Here is a 26,307-nt window from a genome sequence, read left to right as displayed (position 1 = left end):
GAAAAAAAAACTCAAACGCAAAACCAACAGCAGATGATATTTCAGAATAGATTTTATTAAATAAATGTAGTTGCAAATTGTTTAAAAAAAAAAAAAAAAAAAATGAAGTACAAAAGTTTGTCAAAATAAAGGAAATCAATTAAGACAGTACAAGATGAGCAGTTATTCCACAATGCCTCGCAGCATATGACTGCATTAAAAGGAAAGATTTATACGATTTGGTTTATACTGTACTTTAAAATCTCATAATCAAACCACTTCATGTGGATAAATACATAACAGCAATGTGTGCAATGCTTATAAATGTTTGGCAAGACCAGAGCAAATCATTTCTGCCACTGCTAAACTGAAAATGTGCGTGTGAAACATATATATAAAAAAAGATTCTGTGATTAACCTGAACAAAAAATAGACACACTTGCTGGTTCTGCAAAAACCAAAATGCAAAACCAGCAACCCCCGGCAGATTTCAACAGTCATCTGACCTGCCCTCCTTTACTTCCCCTCAACACTTGGTAACAGACAGCATGTGAAATTAATCGCTGGTGGAAAGAGAGAGACAGAGAGTGGGTGGGGGAGTATAGGGTCAGAGAGGAGGAAAGGTTTGCACATGACATTTTTTACTTGAGCACAGCTACAAACTGATAATCGTGATTAAATCTACACCAGCATCTGAGGAATGAGATGCTGCAGACGCTGTGCTGTGCTGTGCCCCCTCTTGTTCGGTTTATCAAGTCCATCTTCCACTGCGCAGTGGAAATGATGCAAGATAACACATTCTTGGTATCATTTTCTCCTCAGTGTACATCATTTACTGTCCCCCGTGCGCAGGAGCCGCAAAAATCACACTTCAGTTTCTATAGTAGCTAAGACAGCAACGGTGATTCTCCCAAGGGGAAGTCAACGAGGGTTTGTTAAACCACGACTGCAACAGACGGCTGCTGTAGTGCGTTGTCCTAGAACAGGAATGCAAACCTGGGTCTATAACACACAGTCAGTATTCATACTTTAGTTATCATATTTACAAAATGTTCTTCCTGAGTCAGCGAAGATATCTGGCAGGTTCTCAGCCGCTTTGTAGTTAAAGATCTTTGAAAAAAAGTGTTTGATCCTATAAAGTAGTGAGTGATATTCAAATAAACGAAGTAGACACAAAACAGACGTTTAGAGACAATCATTGACAAAATAAATCAGTTTCCTGTTTCCCCCTCCAGCATTCTGAGTTCATATCTCCAGCATTCCTGATGTAAACAACGTCATCTAATGTTGTTTTTTTTTTGTTTTTTTTCCATCACTTAGGGACAAACGTCTAAATTTTCCAGAAAATCTTCTTTCTGTAGAGCACGTAGGAGATGAGGACCCACAAGGAAGTGGCTAAAAGGTTCTGGATGAGGTGCTCGACGTGGGACTGGCTGTTGGTCATGCGCCAGCGGAACGGAAAGTAGTCCTCGAACACTTCATGGCCCACATACACGAGGATGGAGTTCATACCTGAAACCAGGAGAGAATAAAGCAGAGGTCACGAACACAGAGAAATTCAGAAAGAAATGATGACAGCTAAATTTGACAGATTTTATAGTATTTCTCAGTAACCCAAGGGCCATACCACAAAAATCTCTCAACATTCAATTCTATTAAATACCATAACTTAAATTGGGCAATCATAGATTTTTTTCTATTAGTAATAAATTCACATTATTAAAACAATTCACTAATCAAGCTCTCTTTGTCAGGTAATACGCCGATCAGGCATAACATTATGACCTCATACTGTGAATGTTGTTTACTTCTCCTGTCAGTGGTTTTAATGTTGTGGCTGATCGGTGCAGTTCTTACCAGGGTAGTAAAAAGGTGCCCCAGACCACCACTTCTTCACATCTACTATGTAGTAGACCACCACAAGCAGCACAAAGGCAAAAGAGGCCAGTGTTGTCACATAGGACAGAGACCTAGAGGTGAAAACCAGAGACACATATGGGATAGTTAAACATATTACACTGGAAATATTTGTTAGAAAACTACATCCATACAAGTCATAACAAACGTCAATACTTAGTAGTAAAACATTTAAAATCCCAGTGAAACAACTAATGAAAAGCAATGTGTTTCTGTGTATTTGTGTCAGAAACAGAACATAAAGTGTGCCCCCCCTCCTGAAAGCCTATTCTGCTCTGACGGAGAGCAGACGGCACTCATACATGTTTGAGTAGGTGATCCAGGTGAAAGAGAAACTCACTGCAAAGAGGGAGGACATGAAAATGAAAGTGTTTCATTGGTCTCAAAATGAGTATACGCCCACAAGTGCAGGATGAGTCATCAACATTTTTAAGTAATTTCAAGGAAATGGCAAATCTTATGATGCATTTAAAATAACATCACATTACATCTGATGCATAAGCAGGACACATACCACAGATTCTTGTTGACAGGAATGAAGCCCTGGTCTGTGGAACACTTGGTCAGAACAGCTGATATGATTCCCTGTGGGATACAAGAGATTTTAGAAACTATTTGGGAAAGGAGAATAGTTCAGGAAATGCGAAGTGTGATAAGAAAAAGACAAAAATATTGTGACAGCGATACTTATTTCGCTGTTAAATTTAATATAATCAGTAAGACCAAACTCAGTCCACATACTATATAAGCGAAATATATTGCTGTTATGTTTGCTTACCAATGAGAACCCCCACATGAGGAACCTTGAGATAATACTTCTGTGAAGATCTCTGTAGTGTAAAATTATCTTTCCTGCCTGAAAATACAAAATGAACAAATTCACTGCTTATTACTGTTTAAATAATGAAACTGGACACGTGAACATAATAGAAAGGAAGATAGAACTTAAAAAATACATATAACTAACCTGTAATCCAAGAAAAGTTATCAGGATAGAGTTGATGCTGCCAAGAACACCTTCTGGATCATACGGCATCCGAGTTGCATAAATCACCTGAAGTGATATGAAAACAGAAACACATTTTCTGTTGCAGTCTACCCTTGCATCACTTGCAACGTTAGCACGGTTGGGGTTAACAAGCGCGTGCCCAACACTGAGTGCGTCTACTCTCTGTGTGTTAGTTTTGGTGGTCACTAACCCGTGATGAGGGATTCTGGTAGATGTGGCTTTCTCCCAGGAGCCAACGGTCAATGAAGCCAGCTGCCCCACCGGTACAGTTAGCATACAGGCCCATGTCTCCAATCCCACCTGGACCCAGATAGCCTCTGTTCCAAACAGTGGGGTGAAGTCAGTGTTGTTAATGTAGGACAGACTTTATCAAGAGAAAGAAGTCCTCTAATTATCTATATGTATTCACACTTGTTAATTGCTTGAATATTGAGAGTGGCAAACATTAGACTGTATAAATATGGACAGTGGAACTGCTCTTCTAAAAATGAAGCCAAAGCAAGTAGAGCTCCCCCTGGTGGCTGGCTGCAGTATAGGTCATAAGCTCCACCTCCTCCATGTTAGTGGATGGGACTAACACTAAAAAAAACACATCAAATAACTTTTTTAGGGATGGTTTCTATCATTTTGCAGCTCCGCCTGGCTCCAGTCTCAGACTCTGGCTCCAAATTTGCAAGATGGTGCCAACCGTATCCCCGGAAAAATAGTGTCAGTTTGGCCAGTGCAAGGAAGTGGTGACACGTTGTCCATATTTATACAGTCTACGGTTGCAACACAACTAGGGCTGAACGATATGGACAAAATTTCATATCTCGAAAATTATGCCAGATATCTCGATATCGATACCATTTTTTTTAAAAGCCCTCCTTCGAGACTGTGTACACGGGTACCATGTCTTTTGCAATGTGGTATGTTATAGCGTCTGTAATGTGTTTATGTCATCCCTTTTTTAAATCCAATATACCTCAAAATAATGTAAAACTACTAGTAGCACTTTTCATGAGGAGTTTCTCACAAACACAGAAAATCAAAACAACGTGACAAATGTGATTTTCAAAATCTTGCAGCTTCCCGAGCATTTCCCTTCTCACATGCACACAAAAGCACGCACATTTACACACTGTGCCTGTTTGACTCACGTTGGGCAGTTTGGCACAGGGAGCAGAAAAGTGAGGCACAGCCAGACGACTTCTAAAAGAATCACACACAGCCAGGCCGGCCAGTACAGCAAGATGTCAAGGAGAGGGGACCACCAAGTATCCTGGAAAACATACACCATCCTCAATCAAACACCTGTGTGTTCTCCTTCAAAATATATTCAGCATATAGTTGATATAGCAATTTAAAAAAAAAAAAAAAAGGAATTAAGAGACTGGCGGTAAAACTGCTGACCACTGAAAGGACGTCAAGTTGAGCTCTTGCCACCAATAAATCCAGGCTCGCTACAACCAAGTATGACCAGGCAAGGCGCTGCAACACACCTGGGATCCGCAAGTTTTCCCAGGATACTGTGGAGGAGATGAGAAGGTGCACAGATTCAGACAAAATAGATCAAATAAAGGCAAGGAAAAAAAGACCACTGAAGACAACAGATTAGAAGAGTACTGAGGAGTGTGTTTTTTTAAATAGGCACCTAAATAACATGGGATACAATCATCAAACAAGTGAGTTTGCGCTTACAAGGTCCCTGGCAGTAATTTGGGTTAACGACAAAGACGCCGATGACGAAGAGCTGAAAGGTCCTCCACGCAACCTTCTTGAACAGGGAGCAGCGGTTGGAGCCTGCGCGCAGCAAGCTGTTGAATGACAGCGCGATGGACGTTCCCATTATGAACACGAACCTGTTGGACGAGGTAAAACACGGTGCGCAGGAAAATTACACAAACAATGAGAGAGGCGAAAGTGAGATCACGGGACGTTCAGATATGAGCCGTAGTCTTACACTTCCTGGCTGAAAGCTGGGCTGAAGGATCAAGGGAACGCCTAGGGTTTATTATTTTGGTTTGGTTGCAGTCCTCTGTTTTTAGCAGGAGGTGCAGTTTTAGTCCTGCGTGCATTATTAAATCCAGCCATGAGGAAAGTTTAAATAGATGCACCACAGGCAAAATAATAAATCATTTATAGCCTGTAGTATATTCTAGTATATTTTGTTCCTAAAAGTATTGCATGTATCCAGTACTTTTATATGTTATATTTTCTGATTTATACTATATAGTGGTACAAAAAGAGACATAAAAACCTTTCACTCTCATATGTCAAGAAAATGTAACAAGATTTATGAACCAGGCTTTGTCCAGATTTCAGATTTCTGTTCTGGAAACATGTGCAAATATAGTGCATATTTAACAAGATAATTCCTTGTTCCCATATTTAAGCATACACTTTTAGAAAACCCTTTATTATCTTAATGTATGTAATCAACTGGGGAGGTTTAGTTCAAGATTTTAGTCTCTCTCTTTACTCTTTAAGGAACCACAGTGTAACTTGAACAGGGATGAATGATTTAATGGTCATGACGCTCTCATTACACACAGTACATTCAGTGTCGGCTGCTTATTTAATGCGTGAACATAAAGAGAGCATTCCAACACCTAATCAGTTCAAATTCACTATAAAGACATGCTTGGAAAACTTATTAAAAAAAATAAATCTAATTGAGCTTACCAAGGGAAGACAAGGTCCGCAACAGTAAGGCCTGTAAGGTGACAAAATGGAAAGGCTTCAGTATCAACAACAACAACAATTCAAAGACCAAAACAGGTTACAAAGATCTGTGAATAACGAGAGAACTTAAAGTGTAAAGGCTAGAAGCATACTCCGCTAGAAGCAAGAATTCTCGCTCCTCGGACTGCGAGAACAAACTGACATCATTTTGTTCTCGTAGCCGTCGTTTATGAGCTTGTTCTCGATAAATCAACTGGACAGAACTTTTTTCTCGTGTGGTGTCCGACAACTATTCTGTCATTGGTCAGAAAATCGAAGTGGCTGCAGTTAATACAGAAAAGCAGAAATGCTAGCGGCCACTCTGTGAGCTCCCAGATGCTAATATTAGCAGTGTGACCGCTAATCTCTCATGGGTAGAGATATGCCTACTGTGTGTGGGTGCATGCTGATTGAACGGCGTGATCCGACAGACGCGATCGTAAAAACGACTGGCCGACATCCAAAAATAATAAGAAAAATGCCTCTCCTCATCCATCTCCTGAATCTCTGACAATACTTAGCGCATGTGACGTATGCTGCAGTGGGAGGGACCTGGAGTTCGGCACTTGAGTTTCTCTTGAAGTATAAATTACCTGGCAAGAACAAACTTTTTTCTTGTTCTCGCAGCCTTAAGAGCGAGAACAAAATTCTCGCTTCTGGCAGAGTATGTAACAAGCTAAACCGGGTCAAGCTCACCATTCCAGCTTTCATGTTTGAAGAACCAGTAACGTCCTCCCCCGTAATTCACAAACACCATAATGACTAAGGCGATACTGGCAGAAACAGGAAAAATACAAAATTTACTGAAAAGCATTGATCACTCAGCGACAATCAGAGTCACAAGCTTTAGAAAAAAAATAACAACAGCAACCAAACATTTAGGCACTGGATCCATGATGATATTGTCAGTGGGTGGCCACTAATTTGTGACAATTTCAAAAAATCATATGCTAAACTGGCACACTGGGATGAAAATCTTATGATACAGTATAATTACAAATCTGAACATGTGGTAAATGAGTTAATACTATTGTTGACTGAGCAGGCTAAGTGTGTATGTGTTTATGTGTGTGTGTGTGTGTGTGTGTGCTTATACCCTCTAAATGTGTCCAGAGATCGAAGTCTTTTGCTGCTGCCTGGTGGAGGAGGGAGGATGTTGTCAGTGACTGGTGTAGCTATCCGAGGGTAGCCCAGTTCCTGGAAGGAGATACCATCTTTAACATAAAACTTTAACCGGAAACATAGACGCTTCTGCACACACTTATTCCCATTAGCTCATATCTAATATCTTTGACTCGAAAAAAAGCAAAGAAGCCTTTATTTAAAAAGCTAACAAAGCCTTTAATAGTGGTATGTTATTTAAAATATTCTAAAAAAGTATCAGTATAAACCCTTAACAGGAACAATTGGTTACAGAAGATGAATGAATGAATGAAGTATCAGTATAAGTCATTCAAGTGTAAGTCATACACAGCTACAGTGTGGTCATCACTCACAGAGTTGATGAGTCTCTCTGTCTCCATGGAGCCGCCAATTCTGAGTACGAGATTCTTCACCGCATTAAGTCTGGACAAGAAATAATCAATGTGTTTACAAGTAATTCTGTGCACATACACAAGCTCACAGTCCAACCTTGAGACACAATTCTCTGTGTTTATTATACAGGTTTAGGCCACAACAATTCAAAATGTCTGTCATTAATTTTATATATGATTTGTAGACTTTCTTTTATGTCGGTTCACATGATAGTGTAGATAGTCTGATCGCATTTCTACTTGAGAATTTTATAAAAAAAATAAACAGATAACAAGAAAATGAGCATACTCTAATATTCTTCTTGCAACGGGGAACACCAAGGCCAGTCCAGCATAGATCAGAAAAGCAACTAAGATCGCTGTGGATAGAGGAGGGGAGGGGGTTATTGTTTTAAATTAATACATGGCATGGATGAATATAGCACCCAAACACTCAAACAAGTGTTTCATGATAAGATCTTGAATGTGTTTATGCACGCGAGAACCCACGTATGTAGCTGTTCACGGGGTCCGCATCCGTCACTACAGAGCAGTTGGCCGCTGAGGAGTTCAGAGGATTCACCCACAGAGAGTAGTTTCCGTGCTCCCCGAAGTGGAAGGGAACCCTGGGAATTAAAAGATGACAGGCCAGCAGCAAATGAGCAAAACTTCATTGATCTTTGATTCGAATGCATATGTAAATTGTCATCTGATGTTGGATGGCCAAATGTGCAAGAAATGAATGTACTGTATGTCAGTCACATTAATAACGAGTTTACTTAAACTAAGCAATCTCTCATCGTATCCTATCCTGCATAATTAGGCAGTTGGTAATTTTTCTAAAGATGTCTCACGGCATCTCAAATTTAAACCGAGCAAAGTGCAATTGTGAGGAGCTTCATTACATTATGCTGATTAACTATTGATCAGTCTGGGCAAAACTATCTGCTACCATAAAGATCTTTTTGTTCTGAGAAGAAAGGCTAATGAAATGAATCTTGATATTGATGTCCTTTAGGAACATACAGAACTTTTGCATTATATTTCTGGCTACCACACATTTACACCGATCATCCATAACATTATGACCGTCTTCCTAATATTGTGTAGGTCTCCCTTGTGCCTCCAAAACAGTTGTGACTCATCAGAGAATGGACATGGACCTTCTGAGGGTGTCATGTGGTGTCTGGCAACAGGTTGTTGTTAGTGGGGGCCTTTGGGTCTTATGGGTTGAGGGGAGGGTAGTCTGTGGATCATCCCACAGATACTTGATAAGTTTAGGATCTAGTGAATTTGGACGCCAGGTCAACACCTTGTGCTGTTCTTCGTGTGTCAGGCTGCATCCTGCTAGGGATGGCTGCTCCTATCAACGAGTGTCATTGCTATGGGGTGGGGGTGTCTGGTCTGGTCTAGGTGGGTGCTACATGTTTAAGTAACATCCACACGAATGCCAGGTCTAAAGGTTTCCCAGCAGAACATTGTATAGTCACAAGACGGTCAATTTTATTTGCTTCTCCTGTCAGTGGTTTTAATGCTGCGGCTGATCGGTGTACATAGAAAAGCCCAGTGTTGATGCGTGTGAAATATGACCGTATTCGTAAACTTACTTGCACAGCTCCCCAACAGCAGTGCTGTTGACCTGTAGTGTTAATTCATGCTGCGTGTTTACAACAAAGTGCGCTGAGCTGGGCTGGCCGGGGCTGGGCGCTGCATGTACCACCCCTAGTTCCTGGTACAAACACTGACCGTACAAGAAAACAAAAAGTTCATATCAGAACATCATCCGGATTATGATCAGCGTGCCAAACTAAAACACACACACTCAACTGGAGGAAAATATTTGCATGTGTGTGTTCGTGTGGGTGTGTGTGTGTGTGTGAGCCTACTTGGTAGCAGTGTTTTGACAGCCACAACACCACCAGATCAGTGTCCAGCTCGTTGTTGACTGTCAGTAGTGCCTCATCCATCTTCACAAAGTGCTTATGATGCCTGCGATCAGCTGGAGTAAGAGACAGCAGTGAACACCGTGCAGTCAGATCTCTTGTGATAACAATGTCTAGACGACACAAACAGCCTTCAGGTTTCCGTAGCTGACCCCACCCTAGACTTTGTCCAGTGAGCAAACACTACTGGCGAGATTTAAAAGAATCAGAAACGTATAATGTTTGCCATCTCACTGGTTATTATTGAAATGAACATGCAAAGCGAATAAATACTGCATGTTGACGTATCGTACGCATCAGAGATAACCACACCGAGAGGAGTTGGCGTCTTTTTTTTTTTTTTTTTTTTTTTAAAAGCCCACAAAACATCTGTGCAACACGCTTTCGGCAACTTACCTCAAATATTACTTGCTCACTGCTATCGTTATGGACGTGAAACGGATTCCATAGCCCAGTTTAACCGCAAGCTACAGCTACAGCTACAGCTAACGACACAGTCAGGACGAGGAAAAAGCTTCTGATAGAGCTGAAGTTATGGCCGCAGAGCCCAGCGGTCACATGCTGAATTAATCCGTAAATATACCCCCCCTGGAGGGAAGTTCAAACGAACTGGAGCTCACTCTGTGGCTGCCGACTGCTCCCTTCAGTTGGTGCTAAAACTGCAGTTAGCTTAAAGCTAATGTTTTGACACATGAGTAGATTTTGAAAAAAACAGCCGTTTGTCAGCCGTGATAAATATTCAGTTGGCTTATCCTGTAGTTATTGCGTTGCTATAAATAAAACAGGAAGTTGTTGCTGTTGGGAGACTAGGGAACAAGCTAGCTAGTTCAGTAGCTTGCTATTCACAAACCACTATCCTGCTTTTACTTTATTTATTTTTTTAACCGTCCTGGTTACTTACATGTAGACAGTTGAGCCGTTAGCGGTGCCGCGCAAACGGCCACGAGCAAAGCAATAACAGCAAAGGGGCCCATGTTATGTTCCTCCGCTTGGGTTATTTCTTTCGGCCGTTTCTGTTTCAACCCTGACACAGAAGATGTGTGTTTTGTGTTTTCCTTTACTTTCTTTTTTGCCATGGCAGGCAGTTCCCACCTCCGACGCTTCCTTGTTTTGACAAGCTAGTGGGCGCGAGGAGGGACAAAGTTGCTATTTTTAGCAACGCTACCTGTGTACAGATCGCAGGTAAAAGTCCAATACCACACCAACATAAAACCCCTCATATATAAGTATTGTTTTTCCACTTATAAATAATGGGGGTATTTTTACCGAGACACTTTATTACAAACACTTTCATCAATCATAAGTGGAGTGCTGGGATCAAACGCTAAATAATGTTATTACAAAATACTGTAATTAACTTTTTCAAATAAATATTCACACGCGTCTCTTTCTGGTATCTTATTTTCTTCTTTTTTTTTTTAATGAGTGTAACTTTCCCTGCTCTCAATCATAGGCAGTATATTTTTTAGTTGATTGTAATGTTGTATTTATACAGTCTATGCACTCAATTGTCGATTGACGCATGCGCACAACGCAGTAAGGATTACAAATCGATGACTGAATGAAAAACAACGGCGCCTCCCATCCGACCGAAAATATCACAATGGCAGACAAACAAAATGCACAGAAAAGGTAATATAAACTTAGCTATATAATTTACGTTTAGCCGGTAAGTTACACGTTTTGTAAAATATGTCTGTATAACCACGGCGAAGTTGCCACGTAGCATGTTAAGTCTTCTTAGCGAACTAGCATGCTAGCATCATTAGCTAGCATTTAAAAACACTTTTTATCTTGTTGTTTTTTTTGTTTTTTGCAGTGTCAAAATAGCAGCCGGAGCCGTTGTTTGTGTTGAAAGTGAAATCAAAGGAGATGTTACCATTGGTAAGACTTTCTTTTTAATTCATTTGGTGACAAGTTACTAGTGTTAAGTTGAGAAAAGCTGCATTTCTCCACCTCCAAACGGATCAGACCATTGACAGATCCTGTAATTAAGCGTTACTCTTCACGTGTGAGCCAAAATACACCTACTGAGTAGTTTGTCTCCTCAGGACCCAGGACAGTTGTTCACCCAAAAGCTCGGATCATCGCAGAAGCAGGACCCATCGTGATAGGAGAAGGCAATTTGATCGAGGAGCAAGCTGTGATCATTAACAGGTCATTTAAGATTCATTGTACCTCAGTGTGACATGTATTTAACTGCATTGCCTATCTTTGAATATGTGTTTGTATCTGTTTTGTAAAAATCAGAATACATTGTTTGTTTTTTTACTCCACAGTTACCCAGAAAACATCACACCGGATTCTGAGGTGGAACCAAAGACAATGACCATAGGTGTCAACAATGTGTTCGAAGTTGGCTGTGGTATCCTTTTGGCTAGTGTGCCCTCTCCTCGTGATTTAAAATCGCAACCCCTGAATGAATTTTAACTACAAAACACAGGTTTGCCTTAACTAACAACCAACAGAATCACAAGCCCTGAAAATCGGTGACAACAACGTGATAGAATCTAAAGGTAGGGCGCTTTCTTCATTGACGTCCGCAGCGATGAACGGATTCTTTCGGACACTCTGTGTATTAAATATCCTCTGTTTTGCCATCTAGCTGAGGTCGGTAGGAACGTGATCCTCACCAGTGGCTGCATCATCGGAGCTTTCTGTCAGGTCAACACTTGTGAGGTTATACCCGAGAACACGGTCATCTATGGCTCCGGGTGCATGAGGCGGGTTCAGACGGAGAGGCCGCAGGTATGGATGTGCATGACTTGGTGTTTTGTGTTTACAGGGGGAAAAAATAAAACATGTGTCCCTGTTGGGACTTTGTTAAAGAGGTGCTGATTTACCTCTGATAGCTTGAGATATAGTTGATGGTTTTGTTTTAGTTGATTGTATGGTGCTTCCACCTCTTCTATTTGGGTTATAAAAACAGAAACACAATATTAGTTTCTTGATTAAAAACTTTCACTATGATAAACAGTGCTACCTGTGAACGGTGTCTTTACCTAGGGGTATTTCAAAAGAAAAAACAGTGTTTGTCATGTCTACCTACATACAAGCATAAACCTTTTATTGGCATCCATTAAACATATAATGGTTTAACAGACGATAATGGAATAACATGTCACAGCATTGCATTTTGTTTTGTACCATTGCTTATTTCTCCCAACCTCCTCAAGGAAATACTATAACACGAGACTTATTTTGGGTATAGAGTAGGTTCAGGTAGATGCAACATATTTAAATGCCCACTGTTCAAGGTTGAAAGCGCTGTAAACTTCACCACGTTTGCACATCTGTTTTTATCTCCACAGCCGCAGACTCTTCAGCTGGACTTCCTGATGAAGATTTTGCCGAACTACCACCATCTGAAGAAAACCGTTAAAGCAGGTCACACTGCGAACTGAGACATAACTTTATACTTTTTTTTTTTTTTTTTTAAGTTGAATTGTAAATGGCTAGCGAACCCATGTTTAAATAGATCTTGCTGCAAAACACGAATGTATGTAATTATATAATATGTTTCTACCCTGAAGGAAGTTTTTCCTTACTGATATTTTCTATTCTAAACTGCAACAGCAGGTGAAGTTTTCCAACTTTATCATGCTGTGCTTATGCACCGTTTTCTCATTAAATAACTTAAAGTGTTGAATGTCTACTTGATGTACTGATTTACGACTATTGCGATCATCAGTATTCCCCTCATATGGCTTTAAATAGTGTAGATTATATGAATACATGCGTTTGAAGTGAATATCCAGTGTCAAAATTGTAGAAACATTCAGTATTTACATTGACTTAATTCTGTACATCTGTATGTACACCAATCAGCCATAATATCAAAATCACTGACCACCGAAGTGAATAGCATTGATTATCAAGTTAAAATGGCACCTGCCAAGGGGTGTGACATTAGAATAGCAAGTGAACAGTCCGCTTTTGAATTAATGTGTTGGAACACAGGACAAAGGAAAAAGGTGGCCTCATGTGGACAGATGTTTGGTTCACCTGAGGAAGAGATGATAGCAGTATGCAGAGCTTGGAGCTAGGTGAGACAGTGTGTTGCCCTGGGCAACGTTATTTTGGGAAACCTTGCCTCTTGTCATATTTGTGGATGCTAATTTGACAAGTGTAGGTATGGCAACAGTATTCCTTGGCGGCAGTGGGCTCGTTCAGGAGTAATGCACCCTGCTATGCTGCAAACATTTTTAGTTGACGGTGTGGTCTCCAGATTCATCAGACCTCAATCCATCTGAGCATCTGTGGGACGTGATGATATGAGTTGAGGATGATCAAAATACTTAAATATTTGTCATTAAAAACTGCAACTCATTTATCCAAGAGAAGTGATCCAACTATTGTGTAACAATGTTCTTTATTAAAATCAGTTCAAAAAGTCCTTATTTTCAACCGCTATGCCTTGGTGCTGCAAGGTAACATTATTTACATATTCTGAACTACAAGTTGAAGATGTTTCATGCAGGCCGAGGCTTCAGTGTGACGCACTACGCACCACACGGCGGCTTTCCTTTGCAATTCCTATTAAAACGCTGAAGAGGAGCCATCAGACAACTGCTAACCATTCAAATAAAACCTTTCACACACCTCGTTGTGATAAACTAAATGAAACGATGACAGAACGTATTTACACTTTAACAGTAAGATTGTGGCGGCGTTACGTTTTTTTTTTTTTAAAGAGCATCTCTGTACTCGGTACCTTTTTTCCCCTTGCAGTGTCTTTCTGGTGTGACTGATTAAGAAAAAAAACGAGAACAATTCCACAATACAGTTTCTATTGACTCCAAGTAATTCAAGACCAACCACTGATCACAGGGGAATGCAAAGAAAGTAAAATAAGCTAGTTTCTTCGACATAACATACTGCCATAAAAAGTCTTTATTGTAGTGGGGCCAGGCTCTCCATCTCCAGCCGTTTTTGAGTTACAGACTCTTAATGAGCGAAAAGATTTCACTTCTTCACAGGCACACCCTCTGAATAGTCCTCCAGTACTCCAGCCAAATGGTTGTTGTGGGTCTTGAATTGTCTCTTCCTCTGGCCACTTTGCTTCTTTCTCTTCTGAACTGGTAACTGCAGGGAGCACAGAGAGACAAACAGCGCTGATTATGATGCATGACCGAGTAAGGTAAAGTTGCAATAGTCCAGACGGGACGTGACCAGGCTATGGACCAGAGTGACAGTACTGTCAGTTGAGAGGGATGGACGGAGACGGGAGATATTGCGTAGGTGAAAATAGGCTGAACGGGTGATATTGTTAATGTGAGAACGGAAAGAAAGAGTGGTGTCAAGGACGCCCAGACTCTTAACCTGGGGAGAGGGGGAGACTGGGGAATTGTCAATTTGAATGGAGAAGCTATTTATATTGGATAGGGTGGTTTTGGTGCCAATGAGAAGAATTTCAGTTTTTACTACTGTTGAGTTTGAGGAAGTTGGTGGAGAACCATGTTCTGATTTCCTGAATACAGTCCGAGAGGTAAGTGGGTGGAAAGGTGGAGCTGGGTTTGGTGGACAAGTAGAGCTGAGTGTTAATTAATATTATACCTATGAAATATCTGGCCAAGGGGGATGAGGTAGATGATGAATAAAAGAGGCCCAAGAACAGAGCCTTGGGGAACACCGGAGAAAACGGGGATGGGCAGGATGTAAAAGTTTTTAAATGTTTTTAGTGAAATTAAGAAAAGAAGAAACTAAAAAGAAACTGACCACTTTCTTTGGCCCCGTTTCTTGCATGGAGGAGATGCCTTGTTTCTTCAGGTACTCCTCGATCTTCTCTTCATCGATGGAGTCAACGGGAACACTCCTCCACAGCTTCTGAAATTCTGCGAATGAAAGAAGCTCACGGATTAAGGAGCAGCACCACCGACACCAAACACATCAAGTAATACGAATAAAATAAAGCACAGAGCCCGATGAAAGGGATAAAATCTAAATGTGAACATAAATCTTAACAACCTGATGTCCTGTTCACTACAAGACAAAAAAAATACCACGCAATAAAACAACTACTAAAAACCAAATCAAGGTTAAAATAAATTGGCTAATTTCAATATGCCACAATGCATGATGAAGGGATTGGACTCATCAGTATTATGAAGTATTAAGGTACGGACACACAAAACAGACTTTAAAGAATTACTGCTAATGAAGGCTGACTGTAACGTCACCTCACGTTGCCTCTATCTGTGCCACAAATTTGCACTTGAACGCACCACGGGGCTGACAACCAGAACAGCTACTAATAGCTGGAAGGCTACAGAATCATCAAGTTTTAAGCGACAACCTTCAAGATTTATATTGTGTTATTTTTGCATCTTTAAATGACAGCTTAAAGAATTTATTGGACATCAAAACCTACAGCTGACACACATTTTAAATACTGAGTGCAAGTAACAAAGACGAAGAAGAGGAGAAAGAAACATCACGACTGACAGGCAAAGCCGACTGATGCTCACCTTCATCTACTGCAAACTGGCAATGCTTGTCATTGTAGAACAGGATCTTTTTCTTGTCTGGTCTGGTCACAAAGATAATCTGATCCCCCAAAGCCTGTGAACCATCACATCAAGAGACCAATTATTTTCCCTGTTGTTTCATCAGTACATTGCTCACTCATCACATGGGTGGCGTTTTGGGCTGACGTGCATTTGTTTTAGCAATAATTATATTTGGGTTACCTTGATGGCCTTGGCTGAGTTGGGCAGCCCCTCCTCCACGTCATCCAGCAGCACTCCTCCCAGGCCCAGCTGGTCGTGCTTGTCCAGCAGTCTCAGTAAGGCTTTCTTGTCTTTTAGGTTGTACTTAGGCTTGAAGCCGTACGTCCCGTCCCGGACATCAATTTTTGGGTTGTTGACTAAGGCCTAAGATTAGCAGGTAGATGATTAAATAGATTAAATTAAAAGAATAAACAAATAGCATCTAACTTTTACAGACACACATTGTTTTTCTTCAAGTGATGTAGCTTTCTACTTGAACAAGGATGAGATGTGTCTTATTAGCATAATCACTCTGTTGGCTTCCATCTCTTCCAACATACACCGATCAGGCATAACATTATGACCTAATATTGTGTAGGTCTCCCTTGTGACTCATCAGAGAATGGACATGGACCTTCTGAGGGTGTCCTGTGGTGTCTGGCAACAGGATGTTGTTAGAGGGGGGCTTTTGGTTCCTATGGTTTGAGGGGCCTCTGTGTCATTGCTATGGGGTGGGGGTGCCTGGTCTGGTCTAGGTGGGTGCTACATGTCTAAGTAACATCCAACATAGATGGTATAACTGTGGTTCTGAAAATGAAAGGAACACACCTCAGTCATGAGCCAGTGTTTCTGTTTCATGCTGATGTCAAGAAGTTTGGTCTCATCCAGAATCTCCTCCAGGGTCAGGAAGTGAGTATCGCCATTCTGATGCCTGGTCTGGGAGTTAAAGACACATACGTTTTAAATATAGAAAGCACATACAAAAAAAAAAAAAAAAAAACAACAGTGTAAAATCTTTAAAAGCTCTTATTTTAAAACACAAGATGTTCTTAGTCCCATATCTCTGACAGGGGTTTAGCAAAGTGTGTACAGCAATTTAGTACCTTACATGCAACTGTCAAGTTGTTTTACACAGTTTAAAACTCTGAATCCAACAGATGGCACAAAAAATTACACACGTTCAAAGAAAATCTGTCAAGCGGAGTGTGAGCCCTGCAGAAAGGGATGAGTCAGGCAGCAAGTGTGACGGGCACTGGGTGCCTCTTAGCCGAGCCACAGCGCGATAAACAAGCTGTTTACATACAAAAAGAAAGACTGGAGACCAAATGTTACACAGCGGACACGACTGACTGACTCACTCACTCGACTGATACAACCGACAACAAGTTTTCTAAGAGCTTTGAAGGCGATGACGACAGCCCTGACATCTAACAATGTGTGTGGAAGATGTTTTGACTGCTTCAATCAACTCGGAGAGGTAAAATGTTTTCTAGACACTGTGGTCTAAAGCAGCTCCGGTTTGCTGATGCAGAAAGAGTACGGACAAACTAAAAATAAAAATGACTTACCTTCATGTAATTGACTATCTTGGCCAGGCAGCCAAACTTGTATCCGGAACTCGCCTTGATGTTGATGTTCCCATTACTAGATTCTGCAAAGAAAAAGAGGCAACGACTTTAAATTGTGGTTAACTAAAAGTTGACTCTAGAGAACTACACGGACAGACAAATCGTATCTTTTTCATGCAAGCTCGTGTCGAACAAAGCATCAGTGTTAATCATCATTCAATCAGCCTAAGACTGTCTTTACATTATTTTTCATATTGTCAACAATCCAGTAGAACTCTACATTTCCCCCGTCAGGCCCATTTGTCCTCCAAAACTGTTGTGACTCCTCAGAGAATGGACATGGGTCTTCTGGGGGTGTCCTGTGGTGTCTGGCAACAGAAGGACATCAGTGGGGGGCCTTTGGGTCCTATGGGTTGAGGGGAGGGGCCTCTGTGGATCATCCCACAGATACTTGATCAGTTTGGGATCTAGTGAATTTAGAGGCCAGGTCAACACTTTGTGCTGCTTTTAATGTTTTTTGAGTTGTTCCTGAAACGTTTTTGTGTGTGCGCCTGCGTCAGGCTGCATCCTGCCATCAAGGAGTGTCATTGCTATGGGGTGGGGGTGCCTGGTCTGGTCTAGGTGGGTGCTACATAGTCTAAGTAACATCCACATGAATGAATGCCAGGTCCAAAAGTTTCCCAGCAGAACGTTGTATTGTCACAAGATGGTCAATGTTATTTACTTCTCCTGTCAGTGGTTTTAATGTTGTGGCTGATGGGTGTATATTGAAAAAAAAAGGTAATACGCAGTAAGTGCAGCACTGTAGTACTTAAGGAAAGTTGAGTCAAACTAGAATGAATATTGTATTTGTTGTTGACTAAAGCTTAACACACTTTCTTCCAGTTGGTGAGTATTTAGAGCAGCAGGACACGTATGTGGGACTGAACCAAAACAAACCACAATATCCACAATGATGTGTTCGTGATAGAGAAAGGGCTTGTCACGCAGTGTAACAATGTGGCTCATTAATGCCTTTTAATAGTAAAAATAATACAGGAGTCATATATGAGACGAGTCTACTGAAGATAATGTGAAGTCTGGCCAGCTGGTTCTTTTCTCTGCTGGAGTCCAATAATGCTACTCCCCCGTGAATACCGTCTGAGATCTGGACTCGGCTCTGACCAATCGAGGCCGAAAACAGACGCTGATTCATGAATGATTCATGGTGTGGGCGGGAGCTTCTGTTGCTGTGAGCTGCACCGGTGGGCAGGGTGCTGTAATTGTGACAGGCCGGTTAACGAATGGTGCAGAGGCAGGGCTAACCGAGCGGGGCCAATGGCAGAGAGGAGACGCTGCCGATTCGGGCCGAGACACGAAGAGCTGCAAGGAGTGGCGGAGGAGGAGAAGGAGGAGGAGGGAGGGAGCGAGAGAGCGAGCGAGCGCACGAGCGACGGCTGAGAGTGCATGAGAGCGTGCTGAGGAGGAAAACAGGTCAGGGAGTGAGCGTGGAGGAGGGAAAGAGTGGAAGACGGAGAGGAAGGTGGAGCACCGAAAAGAGGAGAGTGCATCCATTGACCTGCATCTTGTAAAGACTGAGCTACACACACAGGTGAGACTGCATATTTTTCTGAAAAGCATCCTTGAATAGTGTCTGACATCCTCAGATCACGACAATTCATATATGAATTTAAGCTAAAGGCTGCTCTTGATTTCACTGTGAAGCTATGACTGTGGGATTTTTTAATTTTTTGAATGTTCCATCATTAACATGCTTAATCACACGTCTTTAAATGCAGCAGATCTATTTAATCATTTATTCTTTTAGCATTAAAATCTACATCCCCACATCTAGAAATGTTTCAAGGCAGATGTAGTTTATATTCTAACATTAATCAAGCCAAGATCTTTAGGTTTCGTTTGCAAGATTGAAACCAAGACTGTGCGAGCACGCAGCAGCGGATTAAATAAACATGCATTCGTCTGTCTGCGCCTTTCCCCCGTCTGAACACCGAGCATCAGAAACTCAAAATGTTTCTGCATCTGCGTGTGTGTGTACACTCCCGAGCATCTTTATCTGTGTTTACGAAAGCGCAAGACTCGGCGCAAGCTTCAGCTCTCGAGACAAATCGATGCGGGTCTGACAGCTGTGCTGAGCCGTGCCAGGGGCTTTAGGAGTGTGTGTGTGTGTGTGTGTGTGTGTGTGTGTGTGTGTGTTTGGGCGCAGAGAGAAATACCTAGTCCCGAAACACCTTAAGAGTCTGGTTGGGGTGGGGCTCATTTGGGGGGGAGCTAACAGATGCTACCGGCCGCCAATCTGTCCCTACGTGAGCTCTGACAAAAGGAAAGAGGCTCAAAGACCACGAAAGGGGGGGGGGGGGGGTGGCGCGACAAATTGGTAAAAGAGGCTGTTGTCATGGCAATGAGCTGAACTGAAACTGATATGATGAGCTGGGTCAGCACTAAGCGGCTGTTAAACAGGGGGTTAAGTTGCATCAACTGAAAATAAAATACCGCCAACATGTACCGCACGCCGTAAACGGATGTGCTTCCGTCTGCCACTGTAGATTTAGTTTAATGTAAATTACCCGCTGACGGTTAAAGTAGTTAACTGTGCGCCTTCCCGTAAGAGTCATTATTCTTGTGGCTCATCTCACCAGATTTTAATATACATGTATTGTAAGTATGTTGTCGGGATGTAGGACATCCTCATCTTGAAGCGGCTACATTTTGTGACAGACTGGAACACCGTCATAAAAAATTCATCTATGCAACGCAAGTGCATCGCACGTTGCCTCTTTTCTCCTACGAGCAAACCACAAAAATAAACTAGGGGCCGTGAGGTAAATATATCTAGAATATGCATTTCTGTTACTTCACACGCGCAACAGCTTTTTAATTTAGGGAAAGCGGTGCAAGACTTTTAAGTTTGGCACGTTTTTTCCGAGGTGAAAGTGCCGACTACCACCATGTGGACTCACATTACAGCCTCGGCGTAACACAGAGCAGCAAGAAGAGGCGCTTGCCTATCTTTTGCAAGCCCGCTAACACACACAACAGAACCTGTCCTGCACGCATTAGCTGTAACATCCTAGAAGACAGAGTCACAAAAAAACCCATCTGGACGGAGAATCACTCAGATAATCTGGGTCAGCTGTCGGGGTCTCAGCATGCGACAGATAAACATCTACGAGTGCGTGCTGAAAGCAAACACGTGCGCACGCGTGCATGCGCGTGTGGGGGCTGATAACTGGCACACGGTTCCCTCTGGATTTAAAAGCGGTAGGCGTTGGCTGAAAATGTGGACGGACAACATCTTTCAGTTTCGTTGTTCCGCTACAGCTCCGCAATAATAACATTTACGTCAGGCATTATAGCCAGAGCAGAACAAGTGGAAGTGTATTGAACTGTACAACCTGATTTTCTTCCCCATCAGGCTTTTAGGTTATTTTGGTTCTGAGCAGAAGGCCTCAGCGGGGGTTCTGCTCTTTTGCGATATAACATTTTCTCGAATAATGCATTGTCTTCTGAACAACATTACGCGCTTTCTGTAAAGACAGACAGGCTTGGAGGTGTTGTTTTGTATCAGTAGATATTAACGCCGCATGCATCCTGTTACAGCATGATAACCCCCTGTGACTCATAATGTAGTATGAGAATAATCACATTACAGCAAATTACTGATGGTTTCATGAGAGGAAATGGGTTTCCCTTTTGTGCCTGGGGCTTGTTTTCCCTTACAATAGAAACTAATCTATAGAAATTATTCATTTTTTAACGTTTGTAGTTATTTGTGTTTCCTAAAATTCTTCCAAAAACATCAAATCACCTTCAAAAATTAGAGAATCCTAAACGTGACGCCCCAAAGAGCAGCTCATCCATTACGTTCGATTTTTAATCAGTCTCTCACCATGACAACCAAGATTTTTACAGCCATCGCTTTCACATTTTAATTTGGTCCGCGTCATTAACAATCTGTCTCTCTTCTTCTTTTCATTGTTGTTTTTTTTCTCCCCCCCCCCCCCCCCCCAACCAGAAATCATGGCTAACATCACAACAACTATACACCCCAGCGATCTCCCGTTGCACCCAGTGGGAGCCCCCCTGGCCCACGTCTCCCTGCAGGTCCAGGAAGTCTACCCGTTCCACGACGGCTGGAACGTGGCCTGTTTCGTCATCCTCCTGCTCTTCATCCTCACCGTCCTGTCCCTGGCAGCCTTGGCCGTGCTCTACGAGATACTGGACTGCGGGTGCTGTGCCAAGGGGAAGACACACCACCAGCTACAGGAGGAAGGGCCGGGGAGCTGCAGCAAGCTGATGACCAGCATTTGCAAGGAGCCAGAAAGCCACACTGAAGTGGTATAGGGGCAGCAAATTGGGTTTCGTTGCTGTAACGGGCAACACCCCAGCGTTCACCCCGATTCCACAAAACAAAAAAAGACTTCCTATGACTGCCTATAAACAGTTCAGTTGCTCACATTTAGGAGCAGGCTGAGAGAAGAGACACAGCAATGTACACAAGGAAAGGCGACAGTGGTTTTGGAGTGAATCTAAATTGCTTTTCGTTTCAGTTACACATCCACAGCAGACCCTGAGAGACACATTTCACACCAGAAAAACTACAAGAAGAAAGAGAGAGAGCACCCGAGTAGAAAATAAATAGTAGAAATACACTCATACACACACACACACACACGTTTACAATACTTAAGAATGAAGGTTGTGGTATAATGTGTTACATTAAGTGGGCCTTATCTTGCTCCGTTTTCTTTAACAGAGTATAAAGTTGCATGGCTCAAAACATGTTAACGTGAAAGAACAAAACCCTAATCTGACCAAATATCAAAGAGTTTACAAAAAGACAACTACCCTGTGGCATATTACGTGTAATTGTGGCCTGCTGGATGCGAATGAGCTTCTGAGACAAGTTGTATATAAAAATGCCGTCTGAAGGACTTGAATCTTGTGATCAAGCTTTGCTGGACCTGATAATTGCTTTGGATAAAACCTGTGTTTTTGTTTTTTTTTCCTGTTATTCAGTAAACTGTACGCCAAGTGTTGTCAAAATGTTTATCACTGCAGTATTATCTCATGACAAGTTTGGTTACTGCACAGTAGTTAATGTCTTACTGAGCACAGTGTATGATTTCATATGCCTTACCGCAAAATGCCTAATAAATCGTCACTGAGTTATCTGGGGTTTTTTGTTTTCTGTGAACGGAAGTCGACTGACGCAAACTCACATGGGAAGCCAAAAATCATCTATGGTAAATTGTTAAAATCCCTTTCAATTTCTTGGCAACTAATAGGGCATTTTATTATTATTCTTTACGGGCAGCTAGAATGTAGCACCTCCAAAAAAGCAAGGCTTGTAGGGTATTTGCAGCACTGTTGAGCATCTAACGATTTCAAGGGAGGATAGACCATGAACCTGCTTGCAGGGCAACAGTAAAGGGACCATCAGACTGAAGGATGCCAATATCCAGATGAAGCTGCAAAAGTAGCTACCGAAAATGAAGACCAGATTCAGAAAGTAGTTTATTAGAAGTGCACATTCAAATCTGATTCTGTTCTTCTAAATCTACGCCTCTGCACTTCGCGCTGTTTAAGTGGAAACAGAGGAATGCTAAGAATTAGTTTCGTGTCCTCTCAAACCGCCTGTTGCTAGTATACATGCATACTCCTAAATGCATCAAGGTACTAAATGATAGAAAGCGGTAGGGCTGTGCAATTAATCGAATTTTGATCACGATTTCGATTCTTGGTTCAAACGATCTCCAAATTAATAAAATCGAGTTGGAACGATTCTTTTGCCATTTTCCGTTGTCTGTGAGGTTTTTCTGAAAGAGACACGCATGCGCAATTCAGTCGCTCCCACAGAGCATTCAACGCGGCCCCACGAGCTCTGTGTGTGTGTGTGTGCGTGTGGTGACCTGCAACACTCATCTTATTCAGAAAACAGCGCGAGCGAGATGGCAGAGGGAGGACGGTCCCGTTTGGTCGATAAAAAGGGTAAAACAAGTTCTCTTGTATGGCAACACTTCGGATTCGAAGAATCCGACGAAGCACAGGCCCACGTAATGTGCAAAATGTGCTACAGTGTGATATCTGCACCCAGTAGTGGTTTTAGGCACGGGCGAACCGGGCAGTCGCCCGGGGCGGCATTTTTCATGACACAAGGGGGGCGGCACGAGCACTTGGAAAAAAAATAAATAAACAAATACATCTGCGCCGCTACATGGTTTTCTATTATCTGTCATATCTGTGTGGGGAACTGGCAAATTGTCGTCCCCTGCAGCTGCAGGCGCCCCTGCTTTCTGAGAAAGTGCCGTGCACAGAAGGTGTGCGTGAGAAAGGGAAAGGGGAGGGGGGCGCGGGGGACAGTTCACCTCTGGGTCTCTCCCAAATTGAACGGGGGGGGGGGGGGGGGGGGGGTTACAGTGAGTATTTTTGCCAAAATGCCGAATAAATGCATTTTATTTTCAAACTCAAAAAGAATCGTTTGAAGAATCGTGATTTCAATCTTGACCAAAAAAATCGTGATTCTCATTTTTTCCAAAATCGAGCAGCCCTAGAAAGCGGTACATGAAACTACTGTATGCTTCACTTACCAGTGCCGTGTTTGGACCCAGAGGAGCCCTCTTTTTCTACTTTGGGTTTCTTCTTCTTGTGTGATCCAGAGTCAGACGCGGCCTGTCTCTTCTCTACAGCTGGAGTGGAAAGAGCCCTCTTCTTGAACAGCTCTCTCTCCCTCAGTAGAGCTGGATCCATCCTGGCAGACGGGTCCAAAATATACCAAAAATCAGAAACAATTCAACAAAGATTTAGACATTTGTGTGATTACTTCTCAGAACAAACAAAAATAAATCTGAGATCACAGTCTCTGTTCAAACACAGACAACTTGTCATGGCTGACACTTAATATAAACTAAATATTGTGCAGCCAATCCTTACAACCTTCATCGCTGGCACTTGCAACATTATGTTTCCTCATTTCCATCCACATCAAATACTGCACACACAGCACAGCAGACATTGTTGTTTACAGGTCCACTGACCAACACAATGTAAACTAAAATAACAAAGGATTTAGAGAAAGGGCTCCTCTACAAGGTAAGGCCCACTGACAATGCCTGTACCACCTAGTTTAAGCGTTTTGGAGGACTTCTGTACAGTTTACTACTTTGTGTTTGGTCGTTCAGCCTTGCAAGGAAACAACAAAATAATTGACAATGAGGTCGAGGTGTCCCCCAGTTGAACTCCACCTCTGCAAGTTATTTAAAGCTGTTACTAATAACAGCAAATGTTAACAAAAATAACATACAGTGTCCGTATTGTATGGACACGAATAAGAATTCTTACACCTAAAAATGACAGCTAGTTAAATAAGCTAACTGACATTAGCTAGTTCGTTTTAGTAAAGTAGCTAGCTAAGTTAGCTTATAGTTGTGGCGTTATACCGACAATGTAAACCAAAGAAAATCCACAAATAGTGTTCGCCACTCTATCTTTAGTCACTGACTACTTATATTACGTACTTATGTAACAAAATACACAAACGTAACGAAACAATATGACACTAGATTAAGGGTTAACCTAGCATTAGCATGCCGAACTGCTCAACGTTATGCTAGTGAACGTTACCTTTGTTCCTGTTCTCAAGCAGAGAAAGCAACGGGTTAGTCCAAGAGGACAAGCTAATCGCGAAGCATATAAAATGCGATCCCTCTTCAGCAAATCGACGTTTCTTCTCCTTGTTGATTCAAATATATTACGAGTTGCCGTTAGCCTACTAACTTCACACACATCTCTTTTCTTTTCCACTCATGCTGCACTTCCGTTTCTTGTGGCGGTGTGCGGATTGATACTGAAATATCGATAAATCAGATCCTAACGTTTGTCCCTCTGGACTAGAATCTGTTCTTGTATTCTTGTATTTAAACTAAGTTATTTTCGGGGGTCTTTGTATAGGCTGTCCCAAACAAGGGAAACACAACAAAGTCAATATCCTACCACCGGGATCTAGACTAAATAATTTCCGGTTGACAGGAACTACTTCTCCTTCCGTCTGTCACCAATCTCCCTCTAGCAGCGAGTTGTGTTCATTGACTAAACGCATTCGTGATGTTTTGTTTACAAGGCATTTATTTATTTCACTTTGTTTTTCCATTGACATTTAAAAAAAAAAAATGCAGAGAGGCTGCACACACAGCTAAAGCTAAAAAACATAATAGTGTCATGTATACTAGCTCTATCAATGAGATTGTCTTATGTACTGTTTGTATTGTTAGTAGATGATTCTTCTAGAGCAAATTAAATGGGTTTAACCTGTTTTTGTTTCTTCTCTGAACCCATTAAGCTGCTGAAAACAACATGTATTGGTATTAGGGAAAATCCCAGGCAGGGTTTGAGCAGCGTCCGCACACACCAGCTCGATGTTTCTGAAATCTACAGCTAATCCTCGGACAACGTCATCACGTACAGTCACGCAAAGAGACAACGCGCTGCTCCATCAGTGTATTATGAAGACAGAAAAAAAGAATTATAGCTAATTATTTCGAAACTGACAATATAAGATAAGATCGTGATTTGCAGCAAAATCCAAGACATTAAAATGAATTTTTATAATAATGTTTTATACAGTTTTAAAAACAGAAAGCTCAAGAAGCAAAATAAGCAGACATTGTGGCTGTTGCTAAGGTTTCAGAAGTCATATAAATTTATTAGACTTGTGGGACAAGTAAAGAAATGTCACTGGAAACTATCAGAACTGCTAAACTATCCGGACCTCGTGGTACCTTCAGCAACCATCGACTCTTATAAGCAAGTGACTGGGGCTCTAAAAAGGAGTCTATAATCCCTACAAAGCAGAGAAAGGTACATCAAAGTACCTCTTCAAGAAACAAAAACTGTAGCTTGTGGAAAAGCCCTTAAACTCCCCCAACTTCACCAGAAATTAGAAAACCTCTGGTGGGTAGAAAGTAAAAATGCTGTGCCTCCTATTCAGTTCAAATGGAAAGATTTGCATACATCTGTAGGCCATGTTACCCACTGAATGTAAGTACAGTATAATGGCAAGAACCACTGAAGGAACAACAAAAACTATAATGAAAGGGGGAGGCAGATTTAAAACAAGCTCGGTGCAGTTTTTTAATGGCGATATTTTCCCTTAAGCACAATTTGTAATATGCTTGAAAAACAACAACA

At 41.8% G+C, this 26,307-nt stretch overlaps 4 protein-coding genes across 6 annotated transcripts; 2 read left to right on the top strand and 2 right to left on the bottom strand.

Moving 5' to 3' along the window:
• Positions 1–34: 34 nt before the first annotated feature.
• Positions 35–11,146, bottom strand: hgsnat (heparan-alpha-glucosaminide N-acetyltransferase). 3 transcript variants are annotated; one of them, XM_084560982.1, is made up of 18 exons: positions 11,097–11,146; positions 9,009–9,121; positions 8,730–8,863; positions 7,633–7,748; positions 7,433–7,502; positions 7,105–7,174; positions 6,705–6,805; positions 6,305–6,381; positions 5,570–5,600; positions 4,586–4,746; positions 4,298–4,413; positions 4,045–4,166; positions 3,096–3,222; positions 2,864–2,950; positions 2,675–2,752; positions 2,411–2,481; positions 1,837–1,949; positions 35–1,491 (listed from the first exon to the last, which is right to left on the bottom strand). In XM_084560982.1, the coding sequence occupies exons 2-18, from the start codon at positions 9,087–9,089 to the stop codon at positions 1,310–1,312; spliced, it is 1,737 nt and encodes a 578-aa protein (XP_084417108.1). In that variant the 5' UTR covers positions 9,090–9,121; positions 11,097–11,146; the 3' UTR covers positions 35–1,309. The 3 variants fall into 3 exon arrangements, with proteins under 3 accessions (XP_084417108.1, XP_084417106.1, XP_084417107.1); XM_084560980.1 differs by lacking the exon at positions 11,097–11,146 and adding an exon at positions 9,967–10,283; XM_084560981.1 differs by lacking the exon at positions 11,097–11,146 and adding an exon at positions 9,462–9,819.
• LOC311499878 (dynactin subunit 6-like) lies at positions 10,504–12,835 on the top strand. Its single transcript, XM_084561014.1, has 7 exons — positions 10,504–10,697; positions 10,885–10,949; positions 11,117–11,222; positions 11,345–11,430; positions 11,534–11,581; positions 11,671–11,813; positions 12,377–12,835. Exons 1-7 carry the CDS (start codon positions 10,627–10,629, stop codon positions 12,467–12,469), a joined length of 612 nt encoding a protein of 203 aa, XP_084417140.1. The 5' UTR covers positions 10,504–10,626; the 3' UTR covers positions 12,470–12,835.
• Positions 12,836–13,420: 585 nt separating this feature from the next.
• On the bottom strand, positions 13,421–25,458 carry gtf2e2 (general transcription factor IIE, polypeptide 2, beta). Its single transcript, XM_084561004.1, has 8 exons — positions 24,745–25,458; positions 23,712–23,872; positions 17,122–17,204; positions 16,382–16,489; positions 15,755–15,937; positions 15,533–15,626; positions 14,784–14,899; positions 13,421–14,150 (listed from the first exon to the last, which is right to left on the bottom strand). The coding sequence occupies exons 2-8, from the start codon at positions 23,869–23,871 to the stop codon at positions 14,031–14,033; spliced, it is 864 nt and encodes a 287-aa protein (XP_084417130.1). The 5' UTR covers position 23,872; positions 24,745–25,458; the 3' UTR covers positions 13,421–14,030.
• smim18 (small integral membrane protein 18) lies at positions 21,142–21,465 on the top strand (the record flags this gene model as incomplete). The annotated part of the gene is made up of 1 exon (XM_084561025.1): positions 21,142–21,465. The coding sequence occupies one exon, from the start codon at positions 21,142–21,144 to the stop codon at positions 21,463–21,465; it is 324 nt and encodes a 107-aa protein (XP_084417151.1).
• Positions 25,459–26,307: the final 849 nt, after the last annotated feature.

Source organism: Chelon labrosus (genome assembly GCF_963514085.1).
Source record: "Chelon labrosus genome assembly, chromosome: 2".
Taxonomy (NCBI): Eukaryota; Metazoa; Chordata; class Actinopteri; order Mugiliformes; family Mugilidae; genus Chelon; species Chelon labrosus.
Note: the sequence above shows the minus strand (reverse complement) of the source record. Positions and strands in the feature narration are given on the sequence as shown.